The sequence below is a fragment of the Mustela erminea genome, chromosome 1 (assembly GCF_009829155.1).
Source record: "Mustela erminea isolate mMusErm1 chromosome 1, mMusErm1.Pri, whole genome shotgun sequence".
Classification (NCBI taxonomy): Eukaryota; Metazoa; Chordata; class Mammalia; order Carnivora; family Mustelidae; genus Mustela; species Mustela erminea.
This window is the reverse complement of record NC_045614.1, coordinates 167,412,460-167,433,484: the sequence shown is the minus strand read 5'-3', so window position 1 is coordinate 167,433,484 and position 21,025 is coordinate 167,412,460. Positions and strand designations below refer to the sequence as shown.

Genomic DNA, 21,025 nt, shown 5'->3' with positions numbered 1-21,025 from the left:
TGACTTGCTTAAGGTTACTTGGTTCACAAGAGTCGAAGTTGTATTTTATTTCAGATACTGATGTTTTAGCATCTGTGTGCTTAATCACTAGGTCTGATTTTCTCACACTGTGCCTTTTTCTCCGTGTTTCAGTCATGTAAGGTAGAAACCTGTTCCTGATGTGTATTGTAGTTGAACCCATCCACTCTTACACTGGGGTGCTGTCACTTCTGATCTCAGCACCTCACTCCTCCATCACCCTGTCGCTTGGTGACAAATGTGTTCTTTTTCTCAGTGAACATTTTACCTACCAATACTTCATGTGGGCTTGTGTCCGTGGTTTCTGTGGAAAATTTAGAAGACTGCCTGTACCATGTGATTGAAAGGAAATGGCAAGCAGTTGCCCAGAGGCAATATCTTTTAATATGTTAATATTTAATAGAATTTTAATAATTCTCCTTCTATGTGTATAAGTTTCTTATAAAGAGAGAATAAAATCCTATTCTCTCTTTATAATCCACTATAAGGTACTCACAAATCTAACAGCTTGGGCTCTGGGGTATTTCCATTTTATTTACTTAGGATTTCTGATGCATTCCAATGTAATTTCATTTCTTAAAAGAATAAAAATGAAATTCCTCTGTATCCTGGAATTGAGCTGAAAAATAAGCAGCAGTTTTCTACGTTACAACCAAATAAATGCTAAATTTTTGGAACACCCCGAATGCTCCTAATCACCATATTCTAATTGCCAGGATCTCATTAGATGCCATTTATCCTTCTATGAATAAAAAAAAGAAAAAATTATATGTGGGGGATTTTTTTGTTGTTACTTTGTTGGTTGTTATCATATGGTGCCCCAAAATTAAAATCATGGATAAACGAATGCTGGACACTTGCCTTCATAGTGCCTTTAGGCCAAGGGTTGATACATCATGGAGTTCCTTTAAAGTGCCTCATTAAATTAAGTGCATATTTTACTATCTGACTTTAAAGGTCATCTGAGTAACTGTTATTTAATTGAAAGGCGCATCCATTTTGCCAGGGTTAGTATTATTTGTAACCAAAATAATAAATTGCAATTCTCATCCCAAACATTAAAGTGTTTTTATGAAATTTGTGAAACTTAAGATTTGCCAAGTGTTCTGCTTTCCTCATAGATTATTCTTTGCTATTTCCCTCTGAAATAAGCCAGCATTTTTGCAAGATGAGTTATTATTAATCCCTGTGTCCAGAGTAAGTGCACTTTCATAACAAGAACTTTCGAGTTAAGAATTGCTAAGGCCATTTTTGGGATCTGGTATAGTGGTATACTTTCTTTCTTTTCTATTCTTTCTTTTTTTCTATTCTTCTACTTCAGTTTTTCAAATCAGTATGAGGTTTTCATTACTGTCATTAGCTAATTCATCACTATTTTACATGGGTAGGAGAGTTTTATTAATAAAGATGTAGTCCAGAGTTTTCCCCCAAATGTATATTCCCATGTTTACCATCTTGCAAAATAATACCATTAACGATCTCGTAAGTCACCATTATGACAAACACTATGAACAAAAATTACGAGTTAAAATCTTATTTAAAAGCCTCAGTGAACAACTCACAGAACAGGGAGGTTTAAACAACATTTGGGGAAGTTCTTTGCATTGGCATTTTTAAAAGTCAGTGGAGAGGGGAGAAACAATCTTTTATGTCCAGGTGGAACTTAAGAGTGCATTTGTTAACATACCTAGTGATATGTAGCTAACACGCATTCCCCATTCCATTGGTATGAACTCCATATTTTTATATCTATTTCAGTTATGGAGAACTGCAGCAAGAAATGTTAGTAGTTGTGCTTGGCATTGTGATCTGGTGTATTCATTGGAGAGAAGGTCTTATGATTCCTCTGTTGCTTTGAATCATACAGATTCTCACTGGAAGCTTTTTTCTTTACATTGGCTATTTTTTGATAATGAAAGTGGATGACTGATCATTTACCATATACCTAGGGTATTAATTCACAGTTCCAGACATAAAGCATGAATTGACTAAGTCTGCTTCATGTCTAGTTGTTAACAGATGGAAGAACATTAAAAAACTAGGACTGATTCAGTTATTACTTTTTGTTATTTTCTCCATTTCTCTCCATCCTGTCCTCAGAACATTGTTTTTAGCTCTACAGGATGTTACCTCTTACTATTTGAGTTTCAAATCCTCTCTTGCATATCTTGTAGTACAATAACTATATAATAATAACAATAATAATGAAATAATGAAATAAATAATGGAATAATAATAATAATGATGAAAATTCAAAGAGCCAAAGATAAAGGAAAAATACAAAGGCAGCATGATGTAACTGTGAACCTGCTTAAGCATTTATTAAAACCATAATTTCCAGGTTGGTTGCATTGAAGAGACCCCTGACCGCTATATTTCTTACCACTAAACTGGACGTGAGTGCTAACCAGATATTTGTTGTCTCAAAATATACATTGTGTGAATCTTAGAAACTTACCAAGAGATTTATCTTTTGCAACTATGGAATTCATGACTATTTTCATGAAATTTTTATGTAACTCTAAAACTCACAAATATCCTGTCGGTTCTGCCTTGTGTAATGCTGTATTATTCCACTACTGTCTCAGAAAAAAACAGAAATGGTCCTAAGTTGGCAAAAAAGACTAAAGAGGACTTGACTATAAGCCTGAAATTGCAGGAAACAATATTATTTGTTTCTTAACAACGCTATTAAGCCTTTCTGGAATTTTTCTCATTAGTATCTCCTGATACATAGAAGAAGATCTTGCAAGAAATTTGATTTTAATTGAATTCTATTTCCAGTCAATACCTCTCTGAAATTCAGTATATGTTCCTGTGAGGGAAAATTAGCTCCCCACTGAATAATTTGAGAAAATAGTGCTTGAGGACCATCTATAGCACATTTTTCTTGACCTTCCTCATTTATCACTACATAAGCACCTATTAGTCTTTTTTCTTATTTTTTTTAACTCAAATCTTCAACAGTTTAATGAGTTAAATGCAATTAACCCTATTTCACGGTGTCCAAGTCTCTGTGAAATTAACCTGTTCAAGATAATGTGTGCAGTATATTATTCCATATCCCATATAATTTCAAATATATTTTGCTGCCTCAAGACTTCTTTGGAATCAAAATTTCATCTCTGACTTTGATTGCTGGTCAACGTTTAATATAGTGTAGGGGATGGGAGGGTGTGCTCTAATGTGCGGGACTGATGTGGCCTCTCCCCTTGTATTAGAAATTGGGCTAATCCAAATTCTGGGTTCTTTCTCTTTCCCTACCCATAGTTTAGCAGGCTGTCAGAAGCAGGAAGAAAAGAAAATGCCCCATTATTCTATCAAACTGTAAACAACAGAGTAAACTAGAGGGGAAATAAGATAATGTAGAAATGGTAGAGTCCTCATCCAGTCAATCACAAGGTCACTGGCCACTCAAAAGGCAGAATCATCCATCCATGACCCTCCCCTCTCCTGCTAGATAGTACCTGAAATGTTTCCAGAGGAAAGGGCTTGCTTCAAAATAAAATGTGTTCAGTTTTTTCAATTTCTAGCTGCCTGTATACATGCATTTCTTTCTTTTTCTTTCCCTATTCTCTGAGCCAGGCTATGTGCTATATACCAGCATTACCCATGTTAAGGAAACACTTTAGACTCTGAGGCTGAATGCGTGTAGGTGGCATCCTGTTCTTGTGCATAATCAGAATTTTTGTGTTTATTTTAATTCCCACTTGTTTTATGTAATGGATGGTCCCCATATTCACTGTTGGCCTAAATGAAAGGCCATTTTTAAAAATTCTTACTGAGGACTTTAGAGTTCCTTATTTTAGTGGAGAGTTCCTATAGAGTATCTTAGAAATTCTAAGGATATAAAAAGGAAAGTAGTAATAATAAGACCAACTCATTATTCTTTTTTTCCTTCTTCAAACCCAGAAAATGCTGACTCCTCTTCTGAGATGCAGGGACTAGACCCCTCCTCTCCTCTAACTCTTTAGTAAGCTTGGCTCAGGAGGAGGCTCCCTCGGCTGAGAGCTGTGACCAGGGAAGAAAGAAAAATAACTGTACTCTTGGATATGACCTTAATTACCTGCATAGGTATCAATGGCCAGTTTGCTAAAAGTGGCAATTCCCTACTATCAAGTCCCAGTCTCAGTACTGGTAGCCTTGGTGCCCTTTTGTGGTATCTGCCAGGCATGCTGTGAATAAGAAATCACAGAAAATGTCCCTCTACCTAGGAAGTGTTAATGGTCACTCCTGCTCTCTCTAGAACTAGAGTTTTCAAATTTGTTATACATAAACCTCCTTTTGGAACACCTAAGATGTTATGAACTCTTTCATGTGGGAATTATTTCAAGTGGGTATTGTTTTTGTTTTTCAACTGTACAATTCCATTATAACATTGTCTTTTCAAATGTTACAATCTCCCGAGATGGTGATGTATTGCTTGTGCCTGCCACTCTCACCCTCCTTCACTCGGCCAGTCTCCTGCATCCCCCACGAAATTATGTTTTAATTGGGATATTGTTGATATACAGCACTGGTTAAGGTGCACAACATATTGATTTGATACATTTATGTATCACGATATGATTCCCACCAGAGCATTAACTACCACCTCCCTCCTGTCACAGGATTGTCCTCTCATTTTGCTGTGAGAACATTTAAGATCTAGTGTCTTAGCAACTTCGAAGTATTAAAATGAAGGCACGCTTTGCTGACACCACCATTATTAGTCGCCTGCCTACCTTCTTCAAAGGAGATCTCGAAACAAATCTATCATATTGAGGGAAATACCACCAAAAAGTTGGGAAATCTTCTGAAAAGTTATTTGAAAGCAAGTTGAACACTTAATAGGCACTGTACTTATGGAAATAACACATTACAAAGAGTTGAGACCTAAGTTTGAACTCCTTTCTGCTACTTAGCAGCTCTATGCCCGTGGGCAGCAGCTACACGACTCCCTTCAGTTTGATTAACTTATGTAATCCACAAGGGGCTTTCCTAGACACCATCACATTGACCCTCACAGCAGCTCTGTTTAGCAGATCCTGTTATCCTCGATTCATAGATAAGCAAGCATGCTTCTGAGGAGGCATTTATCCAAGGACTTGAGGCTTAGACTTGACACATGAACCAGGCCCACTAACCCTAAGACCAAGACTTAATCCATGACTCACAGATTAGACCTCTAGGGCTTCTTCCAGCATTATTGTGATTCTGTGATATAATTTTCTCTCCTATTTAAAGTTACAAAAAAGCCAAAAAATGAAGAAAGTTTAGGACAACCATAAAAATTTTGACCCAAGCACTCATTCTTTATAAATGCCTAAATTTGTCCTTCAAATCAATGAACCCAAAAATAATTTTGCTAAAGAGAATGATTTAAATACATTTGTCTTCCCTTCCATTAGTAGATGGATTTCTAACCTCTGTAACTCTTTCAAAGCTCTGAAATTTTCCAAAATTAAAAAAGATACATTCATAAAGTTAACATTTTATCAATTTCCGAACCAAGCCAAAATAATCAGAATAAATTTTAAAGGCTTTTCCCTGCTAGAGAGAGTGGGGTCTCTATAATAAAAATGGAAAAAATAGTAATAAATTCATGTAAGTCTTATATACATTTACTCAGTGATAACCTCTTTCTCCACCAGCCACACTTTCTCTGTTTCAATTTAGTACATTTCACAGTGGTTAATACTTAGCATATTTGTGTAACCTGGTGCGTGGATTCTGAGCAAGACCCCTGAAGTTTGAATCCTGGCTCTGCTCCTTACTAGCTCTGTGTCACAAGCAATCTTATTAGCCTCATTGGAATACAGAGATATCCTAAGGCTGAAATAATTTCATATCTGTGCCACACTTAGAACACTGCCTGGCACATTAAGGCATTATGAGAGTGCCAGCAGTTATTATTTTGGAGAGGGGGATTAAGAAAAGAAGGGAGATACTTGCTTTTCATTTACCATTTCTTAGACTGGTTTTTTGTTTGGTTTGGTTTGGTTTGGTAAACTTTAAAATAAAAACAGTTACTCAGCTCTCGCTTAACAAACATACTCTACAAATACTTCCTGTTATCCTAACAACCCCTTCTTTTTGTAATTCCAAACTGTGACCAGTGATCTTTAGCCTGATTCACCTGGACAAATATGTTGAAAGATACTGTGATTTACCCTAAATACAGCTGCCCTAGAGGTAATTCTAGTCCTCCCTTCCCCTTGATACCTCCTTCTTCCGTTTAATACAACCTGATGAAACCGTAGAAGCTACTCTCCATCTCCAGACCAATAAACCCACCTAGAAAGTAAATAGAAAGCGAAATGCAAATGGTATGCAGTTTTTCACATTTTGCCCGGTTCTTTCAGTTGCTGGTACAAGGCATATATTCTTTAGCTTTTCTCAGTATAATATTCTTGTATTAAGGTAAAATATGCTTACTTAAATGTGCAATTAAATGTGTTTTGATAAATGTAATACACCTTTGTGACCGTTACTGCAGTTACAAATTAGAGCAGCCCCTCTCCCCAGAATGTTCTCTTGGACTCTCTCTATTCAGCCCACCGACCACATTCCCGTAGGCAACACCATCCTGATTGTTACCACCAGAGATTACGTTTGCCTAATCTTGAACTTCATATAAATGGAATTATACAGAACGTACTCTTTTGTGCCTCGCTTCTTTCATTTAACATAATGTTCCTGAGATACATGTACTAATGGTTTCATTTTTTGAAATTACTGAGTAGTGTTCCACTGTTAGAATATGTCACATTATTTTAATCCATTCTCTTGTTCATGAACATTTGGATAGTTTCCAGTTGTGGCTCTTATGAATAATATGGCTAAAAACATCCTTATACAAGCATTCTTGTGGGCATATGTTTTCATTCTCTTGGGTTAATATCTAGAAATGGAATTGCTAGGTCACAGGGTAAGATATTTTTCATAAGAAATTGCCAGACAGCTTTTCAAAGTAGTTGTTGAGTTCCTAATTCCTACCAGCTGTGTTTGAGAGTTTCCGTTCTTCTACATCCTTGCCTACATTTTGTCATTCTGTTTAATTTAGCTATTCGAAGAGGTGTGAAATTATATCTAATTTTGGTTTTAACTTGCATTTCTCTGAGAGCTAATGATTTTAATCTCTGTGTACTTATTGGTCATCATTTTTTGTGCAATGACTATTTAGGTCTTTTACTTACGATTTTACTGGTATTTGTTTTCTTGTGAATGATGTAAGAGTTTTTTACATATTCAGTATAAAAGCCCTTTGTTATAGATGTATTCTGACTGTTTTGCCCTAGTTTGTGGCATGGCTTCTTTTTCTTTTCTTAATGCTGTCTTTTTAATGAGCAGAAGTTTTTAATTTTAATGAAAAATTTAGGAACTTTCTCCTGTTATGTTTGGTGCTGTCTGTGATCACTCTTCAAAATCTTTGCTTATCCCTAAATGGCAAAGATATTTTCCTGTCTTTTTCTAGAAACTTTACACATTGGAGGATATGATACATCTAAGATAAAGGTGGTTTATATGGATGATTTTTGCTTTTGCTATACATATAGTTGTTAACTGATTCTAGCACCATATGTTAAAAGGACTTTCTTTTGGCCTTGGAACATTTGTAGTAGCAGTAGTAGTAGTAGTAATGGTAATAATAATAGTAGTATTACTATTATTAATAATGTAATGTAAGTCTTTCAACTTTGGTGTTCTGCTTGTGTTAGCAATTTTATTTCTTTGCATTTTCATATAAATTTTAGCAACTTGCTAATTTCTATCAAAAAATTAAGAGCTCTGTGGGATTATGGTTGCTTTGAATTTACAGATCAGTTTGAGTAGATCTGAATCTTAAATTTGACCTCTTATTTAGCCTTCTGATATATGAACATCATATATCTCTTCCTTTACTCTCCATTTTTTCTTAGCAATATTTTATAACTTTTAATGTAGATATTGACTTGTCTTAAAATTTATTCTTATGCTTTATGTCCTTTGCAGCAATTATAAATGCAGTTACTTTTCAGTTTTTATTTTCCATTTTTATAGTAGTATATAAAAACATGATTATATATATATATATTTTTATAGTAGTATAAAAAAACATGACTTTGTTGTTGAAATCTGTACAACCATCATCCTAAATTCACTTATTAATTCTATAGGTTGTTATATAGATTTCTATATAAATAATCATTTCATCTGAAAATAGAGATAATTTTACTTCTTCATTTCCCTTCTGTATGCTTTTTATATTTTGTTTTCTTACTTTACTGCACTCATAGAGAGACCTCCAATACAATGTTGAACAGAACTGTTGAAATCCTTACATTTCTAATCTTAGAAGGGAACTGCTTAATATTTGCTATTATGTATGATAGTGGCTCTGTGTTTTTCATATGTGCCTATCCAAAGTTAGCCAGAGTGTGAGACTTTAGGTACAATCATTCCAACTGTCATGGCTGCCCAAGACTTCTGACCCTAAATGGAAGGAGTTAGGGGTCCAGATACAGAGTTAGAGTTCATTTAAGAACACCTTCGCTTCTGATAACCAATTGAGATTGAGGGTTTCCCAAAACCATGCTCAGGTTTGATCAGTTGCTAGAAACACAGAGTTTCCTGGAACCTAACATACTCTCATTTATGTTCATTACAAGTATTGGATATTGGCCAAGGAAGAGAAGTATAGGGCAGAGTGTGGGAGAATTCCCCATACAGAGTTTCCTTTGTCTTCAGGGACCTGTTACTCTGCTGGCATTGGTGTGTGGCAAAAGCATGGAGTAGTGCTAGTCTGAGAAACTCACTTGAGATTTGCTGTGCAGTTTCTACTGGGGCTTGTTTATAGGGCATTACCGATTAACTACTTGTCCATATGGTTAAACTCAATTTCCAGCCTCACCCTTCCTTAGAAATTAGGCTGATATCACATGACCTAAAGCTCTAAACCATATCATTGCTCTTTCGGGTGTGGGCAGCCTTGGGCCATTGGGTGTTGATGGACCTATCCTAAGACATCTTCTCAGCGTAAGCTCTCAATTGTGATTGAAGAGACCCACCAGGAAAAGAAAGCCACTCCTTGCATTCATAGTATTCTATTTAGAGATGATCTCCGCAGGAACTGAGGACAAAGCCCAGACCGCTTTTGGGGCAAGGCCAAATTCCTTACTACACAATGTCCTTTTACAGGTTAAAGAAATTTTTAAATATTCCTAGATTACTAAGAGTTTTTATCACAAATTACTGTTGAATTTTCTCAAATGCTCTTTCTACATCTATATGACATCACCATTATTTGTACAAAAAATCATACTGTTTTCTTTTATTTTTTATTCTGATAAATTATGTTGATTGATTGTTGGATATTAAATGTCCATTTCATTTCAAGTTGTTGACATTTTTGCAAAAAGAAAAAATACCCAGAATTCCAAGTCTGTAATGATAACACTTTGTTTTCTAATATTGTTAATTTGTATTTTGTTCCATTATGCTCAGTCTTTTTGAAGAATTAATCATTTTCTTAAAATTTTAAATGACTTTCTTATTTATTTTGTTTTTATTTCTATTGCTTATAATTCAATTTTCATTCTTTTTTGCTCTTAGGATTACTATTCTCTTCCAGTTGGAGTTCTCAACTTTTTCTTTTTCTAATTTCATGAAGTCAATTAAAAATTTAGATAACTGATATTAGCCCTACTTTCATAACAAAAGCATTTAAATTATGAATTTTATTCTCAGCATTGTGTTAGTTGCATTCCATGAATTTCAGTGTGTTGTATTTTCATATTCATTCAGCTAAAAATGTTTTTGGATTTCCTTTGTGGTTTCTTTGGAGTCATGTAACTCCAAACAGTTTTAAATTCCAAACATTTCTCTGACTTCTGTTTTGTTAAGTCTTTTGAAATGCATTGATACCTATTGTTTTTTGGCCTACCATGCAACCATGTGGTATTACCTGGTGAATGCTAGCTGGGCACTTGAAAAAAAATACTAGGTGGTTGATGGGTACAATGTTCTATAGCTCTATGTCAGATTAAAGTAGATAATAGTTTGTTTATATCTTCTTATCCTAACAGATTTTTTTTTCTCCAAAATATATGAAATCACTTCGCTAGTACACTTGTGGTACTAGTGCTAGCTCAGTACTAGTTACTTTGTCATGATTGTGTATATGGGATTTTGGTCCACTATCAGCTTCTGAAACGGGGGTATTACATTCTCTAAATAAGATTGTGTATTTGCCTATTTATTTCTCCTTTTAAGTCGGTCAGTTTTTGTTTCATGTTTTCACTAATGACATACGCTTCCAATTGTTATGACTGCCTTATGTATTGCACCTGTTATAACTATGAAATTTCATTATTTCTATAATGTTCCTTGTGTTGAATTTTACATTGCCTGATGTTAATATAGCTATATTGCGTTCATATGCTTACTGTTTACATGTATATCTTTTTCTATCCTTTTATTTTAGTTTTTCTATCTCTGTATACTTAAAGTATATCTCGTATACAATACGATTAATGAAACTATGGCTCTCGAGTTGCTGCCTTACTCTGTAAATAAAGTTTTAGTGGTAGCACAACCGTGCTCATTTCTCTACATACTGTTTGTGGTGTTTCACACTATAAGGCCAGTGTTTAAGAGTTGGAACACAAACCATATGGCCTACCAGTCCAAAAATATTTACTATCTGTACCTTCTAGAAAAAAATTTAACCCCTGGAATGTAGCATTTAGTTACTCTGCTTGCTTAGTACAGTCTGACAATCCCTTTTAATTGGAGGATTAGCCAAGCTACACTTGACTTAAGTATTGACATAATTACATTTAAGACCACCATCTCACTATTTGTTTCTAGTTGTTCTCTTTTCCTCTTTTCCTGCTTTGAGTTATTTATATAAGTTTTAATATTACATTTTAATTTCTCTAATGGTTTTGTAACTATACCTCTTCATATTCTTTTATTGTGGTTGCTGTAGGAATTATAATAAAAGCTCTTGGGCGCCTGGGTGGCTCAGTGGGTTAAAGGCTCTGCCTTCAGCTCAGGTCATGATCCCGGGGTCCTGGGATCGAGCCCCACATCGGGCTCTTTGCTCGGCGGGGAGCCTGCTTCCCCCTCTCTCTGTCTGCCTCTCTGCCTACTTGTGATCTCTCTGTCAAATAAATAAATAAAAATCTTAAAAAAATAATAAAAGTTCTTAATTTACAACAGTCTACTCATGTAATAATCAAGAATCCTTGAAACATTATAAATGTATTTAACCTCTTTCACATAATTATAGTCTGAGGTTTGTAATATATGCAGGCATAATGGATATGACAGCAGTAACAAAAAGGATGGAAGAAATTAAATGATTGCAATTTTTTTTTAAGATTTTATTTATTTGTCAGAGAGAGAGGGAGAGCACAAGCAGGGGAGTGGCAGGCAGAAGGAGAAGCTGACTTCCTGCTGAGCAAGGAGCCCAATGTGGGACTCTTTCCCAGACCTTCGGATCATGACCTGAGCCAAAGGCAGATGCTTAATGGACTGAGCCACCCAGGTGTCCCTGAAATTACAATGTTTCAAGGGTCTTTTGCAATGCTGTATATTTCACATTAAATGATTGGTTGTCTTTATAAAAAATTGTTAAATGGTACTTAAATTTTATCACATATGTAAATAATCTGTATTCATTCTTGTACATCTTAGTTTCCACATAGTGTCATTTCCCTTCAACTGAAGAAGTTCCTTTTTAATACTTCTTTTACCATACGTCTGCTAGTGATGATTTCTCCCAGTTTTCCTTCATCCAATTTAATATCTTTTTTTTTTAATTTATTTACTTGACAGACAGAGATCACAAGTAGGCAGAGAGGCAGGCATAGAGAGAGAGAGAGAGAGGAGGAAGCAGGCTCCCCGCTGAGCTGAAAGCCCGATGCGGGGCTCCATCCCAGGAACCTGGGTTCATGACCCGAGCTGAAGGCAGAGGCTTTAACGCACTGAGCCACCCAGGCGCCCCTAATATGTCTTTATTGTCTTAACTCATAAGGGTTTTTTACTGAATATAAAATTCTGTGTTCCCATTCAGTTTTTCTCTGCTTGACTTAGTTCACTTAGCATAATACCCTCCAGTTCCATCCACATTGATGCAAATGGTAGGTATTCGTCCTTTCTGATGGCTGAGTAATATTCCATTGTATATGTGAAACACATAATTTTTTTCTTTAAGATTTTATTTGTTTATTTGAGAGAAAGTGCCAGAGAGAAAGGAGGAGCAGAGGGGAGGAGCAAAGACAGAGAGAGAAGCAGACTCCCCACTAAACAGGGAGCCCGATGTGGGACTTGGTCCCAGGACCCTGGGATCATGACCTGTTGAAGGCAGATGGTTAACTGATCAAGACACCCAGGCACCCCTGAAAGACATCATCTTTACCCATTGATCTGTTGAAGTTATATCTTGGCTCCTTCTACAACTAATGAATCATGGAACAGTACAACAAAAACTAGTGATGTACTATATGTTGGCTAATTGAACTTAATAAAAAAAATTCTGGGTTGAGACATTTTTCTTTCAGCATTTTAAAGGTGATTTGTTATCTCTGCTATGCATTTTTTTTTCCTTGATTAAACAGTCAGCAGTAAATCGTTTCATTGTTCCTCTGTGCAGATTTTCTGTTAATACTTCTAAGTCCTTCTCTTTATATTTGCTTTTGGTTAGTTTGATTATGGTATACTTAGGTGTGTTTTTCTCTGTATCATTCCTCCTTGGGGATTGATGAGCATTTTGGATCTCTAAGTTAATGGACATCAGTAAATCTGGGAATATTTTTCATTGTTTCGTCAAATAGGTTTTCTGCCGCATTGTCTTTAGCTTCTTCTACTGGGATTCCAATTATGCATACATTAGAGTGTTCAGTATTGCCCTACAGGTCGCTGAAGATCTTTTTATCCCTGTCAGCTTAACGCACAGTTTATGGGGGTTTTTTGTCCTCAAGTCACTGAGACTTTCTTCTGCTACCGCCAATCTGATAAGACAATTCAGTGAATTATTCATTATAGTTTTAAGTGGTAGAATTATTTTTGTTTACCTTTTTGCACTGAGATTTCTGTCTGTTCTCTCATTGTCACCACATTTGTCTTTCTGTCATTAAATACGTAATACAGTAACTGATTGGAAGTTCTTTCCTGCTGTTTCCGAAATCTTTGTCATCCAAAGACATGCTCTGGACTTTGTGTTACACTTTTCTATTCTTATATGTATGATAACTTCTTTAAGAATTATATATTCATCTTTTTGGGGTGATATGTTGTAGAGATTCTGTGTTCCATTGTATTCTTCTAAAGGATATGGATTGTTTTTCCTAGCAGACAATTAAACTTCTGGCTGATTTCCTTAATTTTGTGAAGGTGACACCTACATTTTATATGGCATGACTGTCTTGGTTGAATACTATACTCTGCACATGGTCTTTGGTTGGCTTTTCTGAGAAAGATTAAAGACTTTCGTTTGGTGCTATTGAACTCCAAACTATGTTTCTTTGTGTAGATAGTAGTAAAGTCTATGTCACATCTTTAAGCTTTCCAGCTGTTGCTTTCTGCTTGGCTAAGTGAAATTTTTCCCCTCCACACACATGGTTTAGGGATCATCCAAGGTGTTTATTGTGGTTTAAATTCATGTTTGGGATTCTCACCACTTTGGGGCTCTCTTCTTTCTGAGATTTTTCCTCTTTATTTTTAGTGTTTATTATAGTTAGCCAATGTCTCACCAGCTGGGAAGTGACTTTTGAAGAAAAATTAAAAGTAGAGCTCACTCAGTATAAGGATCAAATTTCCTTCACTTTCTACTTTCTTTTTGCCACCCTCAAGTGCAGTCGAATAGTTTATTCTTTATTTTTCTGAGAGTTTATAATTGTTATAAATGTAAGGATTAACAAGTGTTTTTTTGATTAATGGTACCAGAGCATCTACTAGTCCATACTTTATTTCAAAGCTGTGAAATCATTATGTCCTCAACCTTAACATAACTTTTTTCTTGTCATATGGTACAAAGAAAGTTGAAAAAAATCAAAATTACAAAATTGATTTGTTACATTGCTAAATTTTTAAATTTAAAAACCTAAAAAAATTTCCTTTTTAGAATATGCATATAGAATATTGACCTTTTTATGTCATTCTAACTAGTGGCTCCAAACAAGTTGGAATTTTCACGTTAAGGCAAAGAACAGTGGTTAATGAAATGCGTTTGAAAGAATAAAGAGCAAGAGAGAAAGATAGTTGGGGCGCCCGGGTGGCTCAGTTGTTAAGCATCTGCCTCGGCTCAGGTCATGATCCTAGGGTCCTGGGATCGAGCCCCTCATTGGGCTCCCTGCTCAGAGAGAAGCCTGCCTCCCTCTCTCCCACCCCCCTGCTTGTATTCCCTCTCTCGCTGTGTCTCTCTCAGTCAAATAAATAAATAAAATCTTTTAAAAAAGAGAGATAGTGAAAGGAAAAGTCTAGAGACGGAGGAAAAATCAGAGAGGTGAGAGAAGGCAAGGAGAATAAAAGGAAAAGAGAGAAGATGCTTTGAGACTCATGTGGCTTTCCTTGATTATCACGATAGCTTACTGACTTATAAAAACACGTATTTCTGGATATTTATTAGAATATATAAGTATTTATTAGAATACGTAGTTAGAAGCTATTAAAATAATCAAGGTATGTGATTCTGTATATAATTATTCAGTTTTATTGGAAATGACTGGACTAAGGAATCACTCAAGTACTGTCATTTCAACATAGTATTCTCTATTTTACCTTCTGTAAAAAAGCAGCTGGGTATGTATGGACTTTATATTGGTGAACACTAGTATCATAAGGAAATGCATATGAGATGTAATGAGGTCAGTTAATTCAATTCAATAAAAAAAAATGTCCTTTGGTTGCCTGCCATATTCAGTCAGTATATTATATGCTGTTGGTAAAATAGAAATAAAGCATAGTGTTTATTCTCAAGGAGTTTATTCTCAAGTCAAGGAGATGAAAGAGTTTGGCTACATCTTGAACTGTCGTGGGACAGATGGCTTGAGATCTGGGTGGAGACTCTCCAAAGGGAAGAGCTGGATCTTCCTATGTTTAAGGATTGAAGAAGGGGAGACATACCAGTATCTTAATCAGAAGCCTAAGAGGGCCAAGCCTTAGGAACAGGGGTGAACCAAAGGTAGACTCTTACTAAAACTACAACTGAGCCTTAACCTAGTTCAAGCCTATCCTGAACTGGATTGGTCCCCACCCTATCTGCTTAACAAAGGAAAAGAGAAACCTTACCTGATGGAAAATGACATTTTGTGGCATTGCTCTAGTTCATTTATATAGATGGTGTCCTGGGAGATGAAAAGGACTAACTGTGAAAATAGTCAAGAAAATACAATCAATAATCAAGAGAAAAAGTAGACAAGCAGACCCATGCATGATTTGGACTTTGTAGTTAATAAATAGACAAGGACATTAAAGTAACTATAGATAATATATTGAATGTGGAAGAAAAGACAAAGGAGATGAATGAAAAGAGAATTAAATTATGTTTCTAAATAACTTAAGATCAAATTGACATTTAGACCAGAAAAATATAGTATTAGAAAATAGGCCTCTGGTGGGTGAATTTAAAAGCAGATTGGTGGGGTGTGCAGTTGGTTAAGTGGCCGACTCTTGGTTTTGACTCAGGTCAGATCTCAGGGTCCTGGGATTGAACCCGGCGTTGGCGTCCATGTTCAGTTGGGAGTCTGCCTCTCCCTCTGTCTGCCACTCTCCTTGCTTGTGCTCTCTCTCTCTGACAAATAAGTAAATAAAATCTTTTAAAATACGAAAAAGTAAAAGCAAACTGGCCATAGCAGAACTCAAAAGAAGTAAGCTGTAATACAGATCAATAGAAAACACTTAGACTGAAGGGCAGAAAGGAAAAAAGAATAAGTAAGACACATGAGAGACAAGAAACATGGGGCACATAAGGGAGATCTAACTTATGTATAAGTAATACACTGCAAAGAACAAGAATGCCCATCACGAGTAAAATAAGGAAATAAATCATCATGTGTTTACCCAATCATAAGCTCTGTAGCAATGAGAATAAACAACCTATAGCTACAATCAACATTATCTGTGAAGGTCACAAACATTAGTTTGAGTTAAATGACAAGTGGACAGGAATGAATACATGTGGTATGACTCCATTTATATACAAATTAAAAGGACAGGTAAAGCTTTCTTGTGAGACTTCAGGATTGTGGTAACCATTGGAGAGGTGGTCGTGACTGGAAAGGAGCATAATGGGGTACTTCTGCATCTGCAACTCTTCTGTTTCTTGAGCTGGGTACTGGTGACATTCAAGCATCCAGTTTTTGAAAATTCATTGAATTGTATGCTTATGATAGATACATTATCTTGTATGGATGTTAGTCTTCGATCAGACTTTTTATTTTATTTAAAGATTTATTTACTTGACAGAGAGAGAGAGTGTGTGTACTCATGAGTACGATGGGGAAGGGCAGAGGGAGAGGGAAAGAGAGAATCTGAAGCAGGCTCCACGCTGAGCATGGAGCCCAACACAGGGTTCAGTATCTTAATTCTGAGAGCACAACCTGAGCCTAAACCAAGGGTAGGACACTTAACCAACTGCACCACGCAGGCACCCCCAACGAAACCATATTTTAAAAGATTCATTTTATTTTATTTTATTCTAATGATTTTTATTTATTTATTTTTTTGATAGACAAGCAAGGGAAGCTGCAGGCAGAGGGAGAAGGAGAAGCAGACACCCTGCTGAGCAGAGAGCCCAATGTTGGGGTCTATCCCAGGACCCTGGGCTCGGGATCTGAGCCAAAGGCAACCACTTTAACTGACCGAGCCACCCAGGCACCTCCAAAGGATTCACAGATTTATTTTAAAAAGAAAATGATTCATAGATTCATAGAAAGTCAAAGCTCTGTAAAGAGTCCTTAGAGAACATCCTAATTCACCATCCCTCCATTTTATGGTTGAAGTTACTAAAACTTTATGTTATCATTAAGTAATTTGTTAGCCAAAGAGACTAAACCTCAAATGATCTGTGAAACACATAATATGATACATATAATGTAGACAGCATATGTATCTTATACTTTACATAGGAAATTATTTTCTATATATTTTATTATGTACTATATATTTTCATATAAAATATATGGGAGACAGAACGATGCCATCTACTTCATTCTTGCTTTTGCCTGGAAGATACTTATGATAAGGAAGGAAGTTGTCATTCACCGTGGTGTACCATTTTACTGCAAGATGGAAAATATTTATGTGATAATATGATATAAGTCAAGACATAAAATGAAACTTACAGCATGTCTTATTTACATTTTTAAATGTCTGTTGTAAAATTCTGTTACATATTTTAGCACTTAGTCATGTTGGCAGAGTTTGGACTTGCTCTCCTGCCTTATGAATGGACTTAGAAGGCTGCAGTTTAAGCTAAACTAAGAATTTTTAAATCACAAATTAAACTTGTGCTAAATATAATGAGTGTCCCAATTTAAATAAGCCATATGTCTTTATCTCACTTGTACATATATCATATACCATTACTTATCTCTTTCTAGTAAAACTGTGATTCTTAGCAAATGAGTTAAGGAATTCTATTTCAATAATAGAAATACGTTTAGGGGGAAATTAGTAAAAAAAAATTTTTAAATAGTAAAAATACTTTTAAGGGAAAAATGGAGTTTTCTCCTCAGCTTCCTCAACACATCTGGAGATAAATATATGTGTGTGTGTATATATATATATATATTTTAAGATAGTAATATTACTGGGGATTATATGGCAGTAATAATTAACTTGAAGTACCATATCCGGGCAGTTCCACTGACATGCTTATAACAGGGAGGAAGGGAGGGAAGGAAGGAAGGAAATGGTACACTTTTTTTTTTTTTTTTTTTTTAAGAGTTACTTATTTATTTTAGAGACCGAGAAAGAGGGAGAGAGAATCTGAAGTAGACAGCGCAGAGTGTGGAGCCCAGTGCCGGGTCTCAATCTCACAACTCCTAAGACCCTGAGCCAAAACCAAGAGTCAGACACTTAACCGAGAGTTCCACCCAGGAACTCCAATGGCATCCTTTTGCAATACAGTCAGGATTTCTCCTGAGTCGTCCCCAAACCACGGGATATAGCTGATCTCAGCTTTTAAAAGATAGAGCCCAGTCATGCTGAACCGTGGCACCCACTTGGGCACTGGTTTCCAAATCGTGGCTTGCTCCAGAGCCACCGGGAGGTCTTGTTAATCAGGCTGCTGGTCCTCTCCCCAGAGTTTTTGTTTTCACTGTTCTGTGGCGGGCCTCAGTTTGCACTTCCGTCCTGTCCCCAGGGGGTGCTAATATTGCCGGTCTAGGGACGCAGTTTGAGAACCACGATGTTAGAGGTGCTCTAGCTTCTGCTGCCAAAGTTCTGTCATAAACTTGCATCCCTTTCTAATCTTGCATTTGATTTATTTGATAAAACAGGGGCACCTGGGTGGCTCAGTGGGTGAAACGTCTGCCTTTGGCTCAGGTCATGAACTCAGGGTCCGGGGATCGAGTCCCACGTCAGGAGCCTGCTTCTCCCTCTCCCCCTGCTTGTGCGTGCACTTTTCTCTCTTGCTTTCTCTGTCAAATAAGTAAATAAATAATTTTATTTGATGAAACAATTGATAAACCAAGATAGAGGACATTAGTTCAATCTGGATACATAATAGGGAATGTTAAAAGGGAAACGCCCTAATAAAACTCCCTCGGAAAAATTTTGCAGCATGTTTTTACCCAAAAGGAACATTTTGATTATTAAATGATAATTACTTCCCAGAAAGTAGAGAGAAAAATAACCCAGACAAAAACACAATGCGACCAAGTATGTATCATCTGTGTTCAGAATAATCAATTGCTTTTTCTCCTACCATATATTTAATGCAACTCCGCTACCAAGGTAATTGCACTGGAATGTGTTCTGTTCCAATCGAGGCTCACTGCTATGGAATTGTTCGCTGTAGTGGTCTGCCTGTATTAGATGTAAAATGTTTGCTTTTCAGAGATGCATTATGTGAACCCTAAAATTAAGAAGAAAAACATGGTTAAATTCATATGTGTCAACATAATGATATTTATTTAATCTTCCTACAGGACTGCATCAAAACACGTTAACAAGGACCTTGGTAATCTGGAGGAAAACAAAAAGTTAGAAGAAAACAATCACAAAACAGAAGCCTAAGAGAGAAACTGTTCTAATTGTTGTCCAGGTGGGTAGGCTGTGTGAGGTTTCTAGAAGTAATTCCCAGGCGAATGTCACATATCCCACGAGAGAAAAGGTAAAACCTTGACATTAAGTAACTACAGAATTGCAGCTTTCAAAACAGGAGGAGAGTTCCTCCAGAGGACACTTTGTGGTAAGTCAGAAAGGTGTTCTCATTAGAATGGAATCTCAACGGTCTCCCCAACCTCTAAAAAATAACCATTATCCTCTGAATAATTAAAGTCAGTCTTGAGATTGTAACATTCAATTAGCATTTTGTATTCTAAGGCCAAAAATTTTGCTGAGCGCAAAGAAGCTTAATTTTATAAATTGATATTTTGCTTGGATGAGAGCTAATTCTGTTACTTCAAATTTATTTTAAAAAGCAATTAGAATAACTTTTAAATATAAAAATTTTAATCTAGGGATTTAATACTTACAGGTGTCCGTGTATATATGCAGCCATTTCCCAGACTATTTTCCTGAGAAGCCTAACAAATTTGTGTAGACCCTTAAACACTTCTGCAGATAGTATGTATATTATATGTGTGTTGCCATATATGTATCTACATGTGCACATATATGTATGTGTATAATGTATATATTAATGCTACATATATTGCATATATTTATATGTAATAGCTATATGAGTATTATTTTTAAAGACAGTCTGAGAAAGAAGTCTTTCATGGTATTGCCACTTGGATTTTGAGCTTTTCATTTTTATTTATGTTCTCTTGAGCCAACCAAAAAGAGAAGCCATTTGAACAAATGATTTTGTGTGTCTTTGAGAATAACTGTTGCTGTAGCTTGCTCCTTTGATGTAAAAATCCCCAACAACCACAGTGAAACTTTGGTTCATTATAAGTAAAGCACAAGTCACGATTTGAGTGGGTCACCCAAGGGAGGAAGTATGGGAAAGAATTATAATTGGAAGGATGCACACAGGAAAAAAAAAAAGAAAAGAATAATTGCAATAAGAAATTTTTAAAATCTGGAAACCAGGACCTCAAATGGATTGGGTGAAAGAAGTAAGAATTTAGTTCCTTCTCCTCATCCTGCTGTCCATTGGAGGCCAAGTAGGCAACATCCCTGCCTGATTTTTTTTTCCTGCCTCTGTAGAGTTTATTCCTCCGTCCTTTTTAAACATAGATTTTGCCTTCTATTTTCTTCAAAATTAGATAGAGTGAATTTTCAAAGAAAAATTAAGCTTAAAGACAAAACCTACAGAATGAAATATTTTCCTGAAAAACCCTCTAATCTTCATATGAATTCAGCAATTTTCACAAAAATAAAGACGCTCAGCAACTCCAAAAAATTATCTGTAGAAGGGCTACAACAATGCCTGAGACTACAGATGGGTTTATGAAAGGCTCCTGTAACATAATTTCTAACACTTTTAGTACAAAGCATCTGTTGATGGTGAAAAATGATCACTATGGTAACTTAACTAAATTTGTTTTTTTTCATCATTTCAGAGAAAAAAAACTATATAGACCAATTGAAGCATGAACGTGGATTGTATTTAATACATATACAAAGACATTGACAGCAATTCATGGTTCAAGTATTAAGCAGTTCATTCTACCAAGCTGTCACAGGATTTTAGAGAATTATCTCAAGTAAAACAATGAAATGAAATTACAAACAAAAACAAGTTTTGGCAGCCATGATAATAGGTCATATATTGTGTTTGGTTTGATTTTTTTTTTTCTGTAAATGTCTGCACTGAGGATTTCTTTTTGGTTTGCCTTTTATGTAAATTTTTTACGTAGCTATT

The 21,025-nt window shown here is 35.8% G+C and overlaps 1 protein-coding gene across 4 annotated transcripts in view; it reads left to right on the top strand.

Annotated features, from left to right (window-relative positions):
• The window catches only part of ALCAM (activated leukocyte cell adhesion molecule), a 207,452-nt gene extending 188,200 nt beyond the window's left edge, over positions 1-19,252 (top strand). For all 4 annotated transcript variants that reach the window (XM_032350159.1, XM_032350142.1, XM_032350150.1 and 1 more), the window contains one exon: positions 19,137-19,252. In XM_032350159.1, coding sequence (XP_032206050.1) covers positions 19,137-19,224 — 88 coding nt within the window. In that variant the 3' untranslated portion in view covers positions 19,225-19,252. The remainder of the gene's footprint in view (positions 1-19,136) is intronic.
• The last annotated feature ends 1,773 nt before the right edge of the window (positions 19,253-21,025 follow it).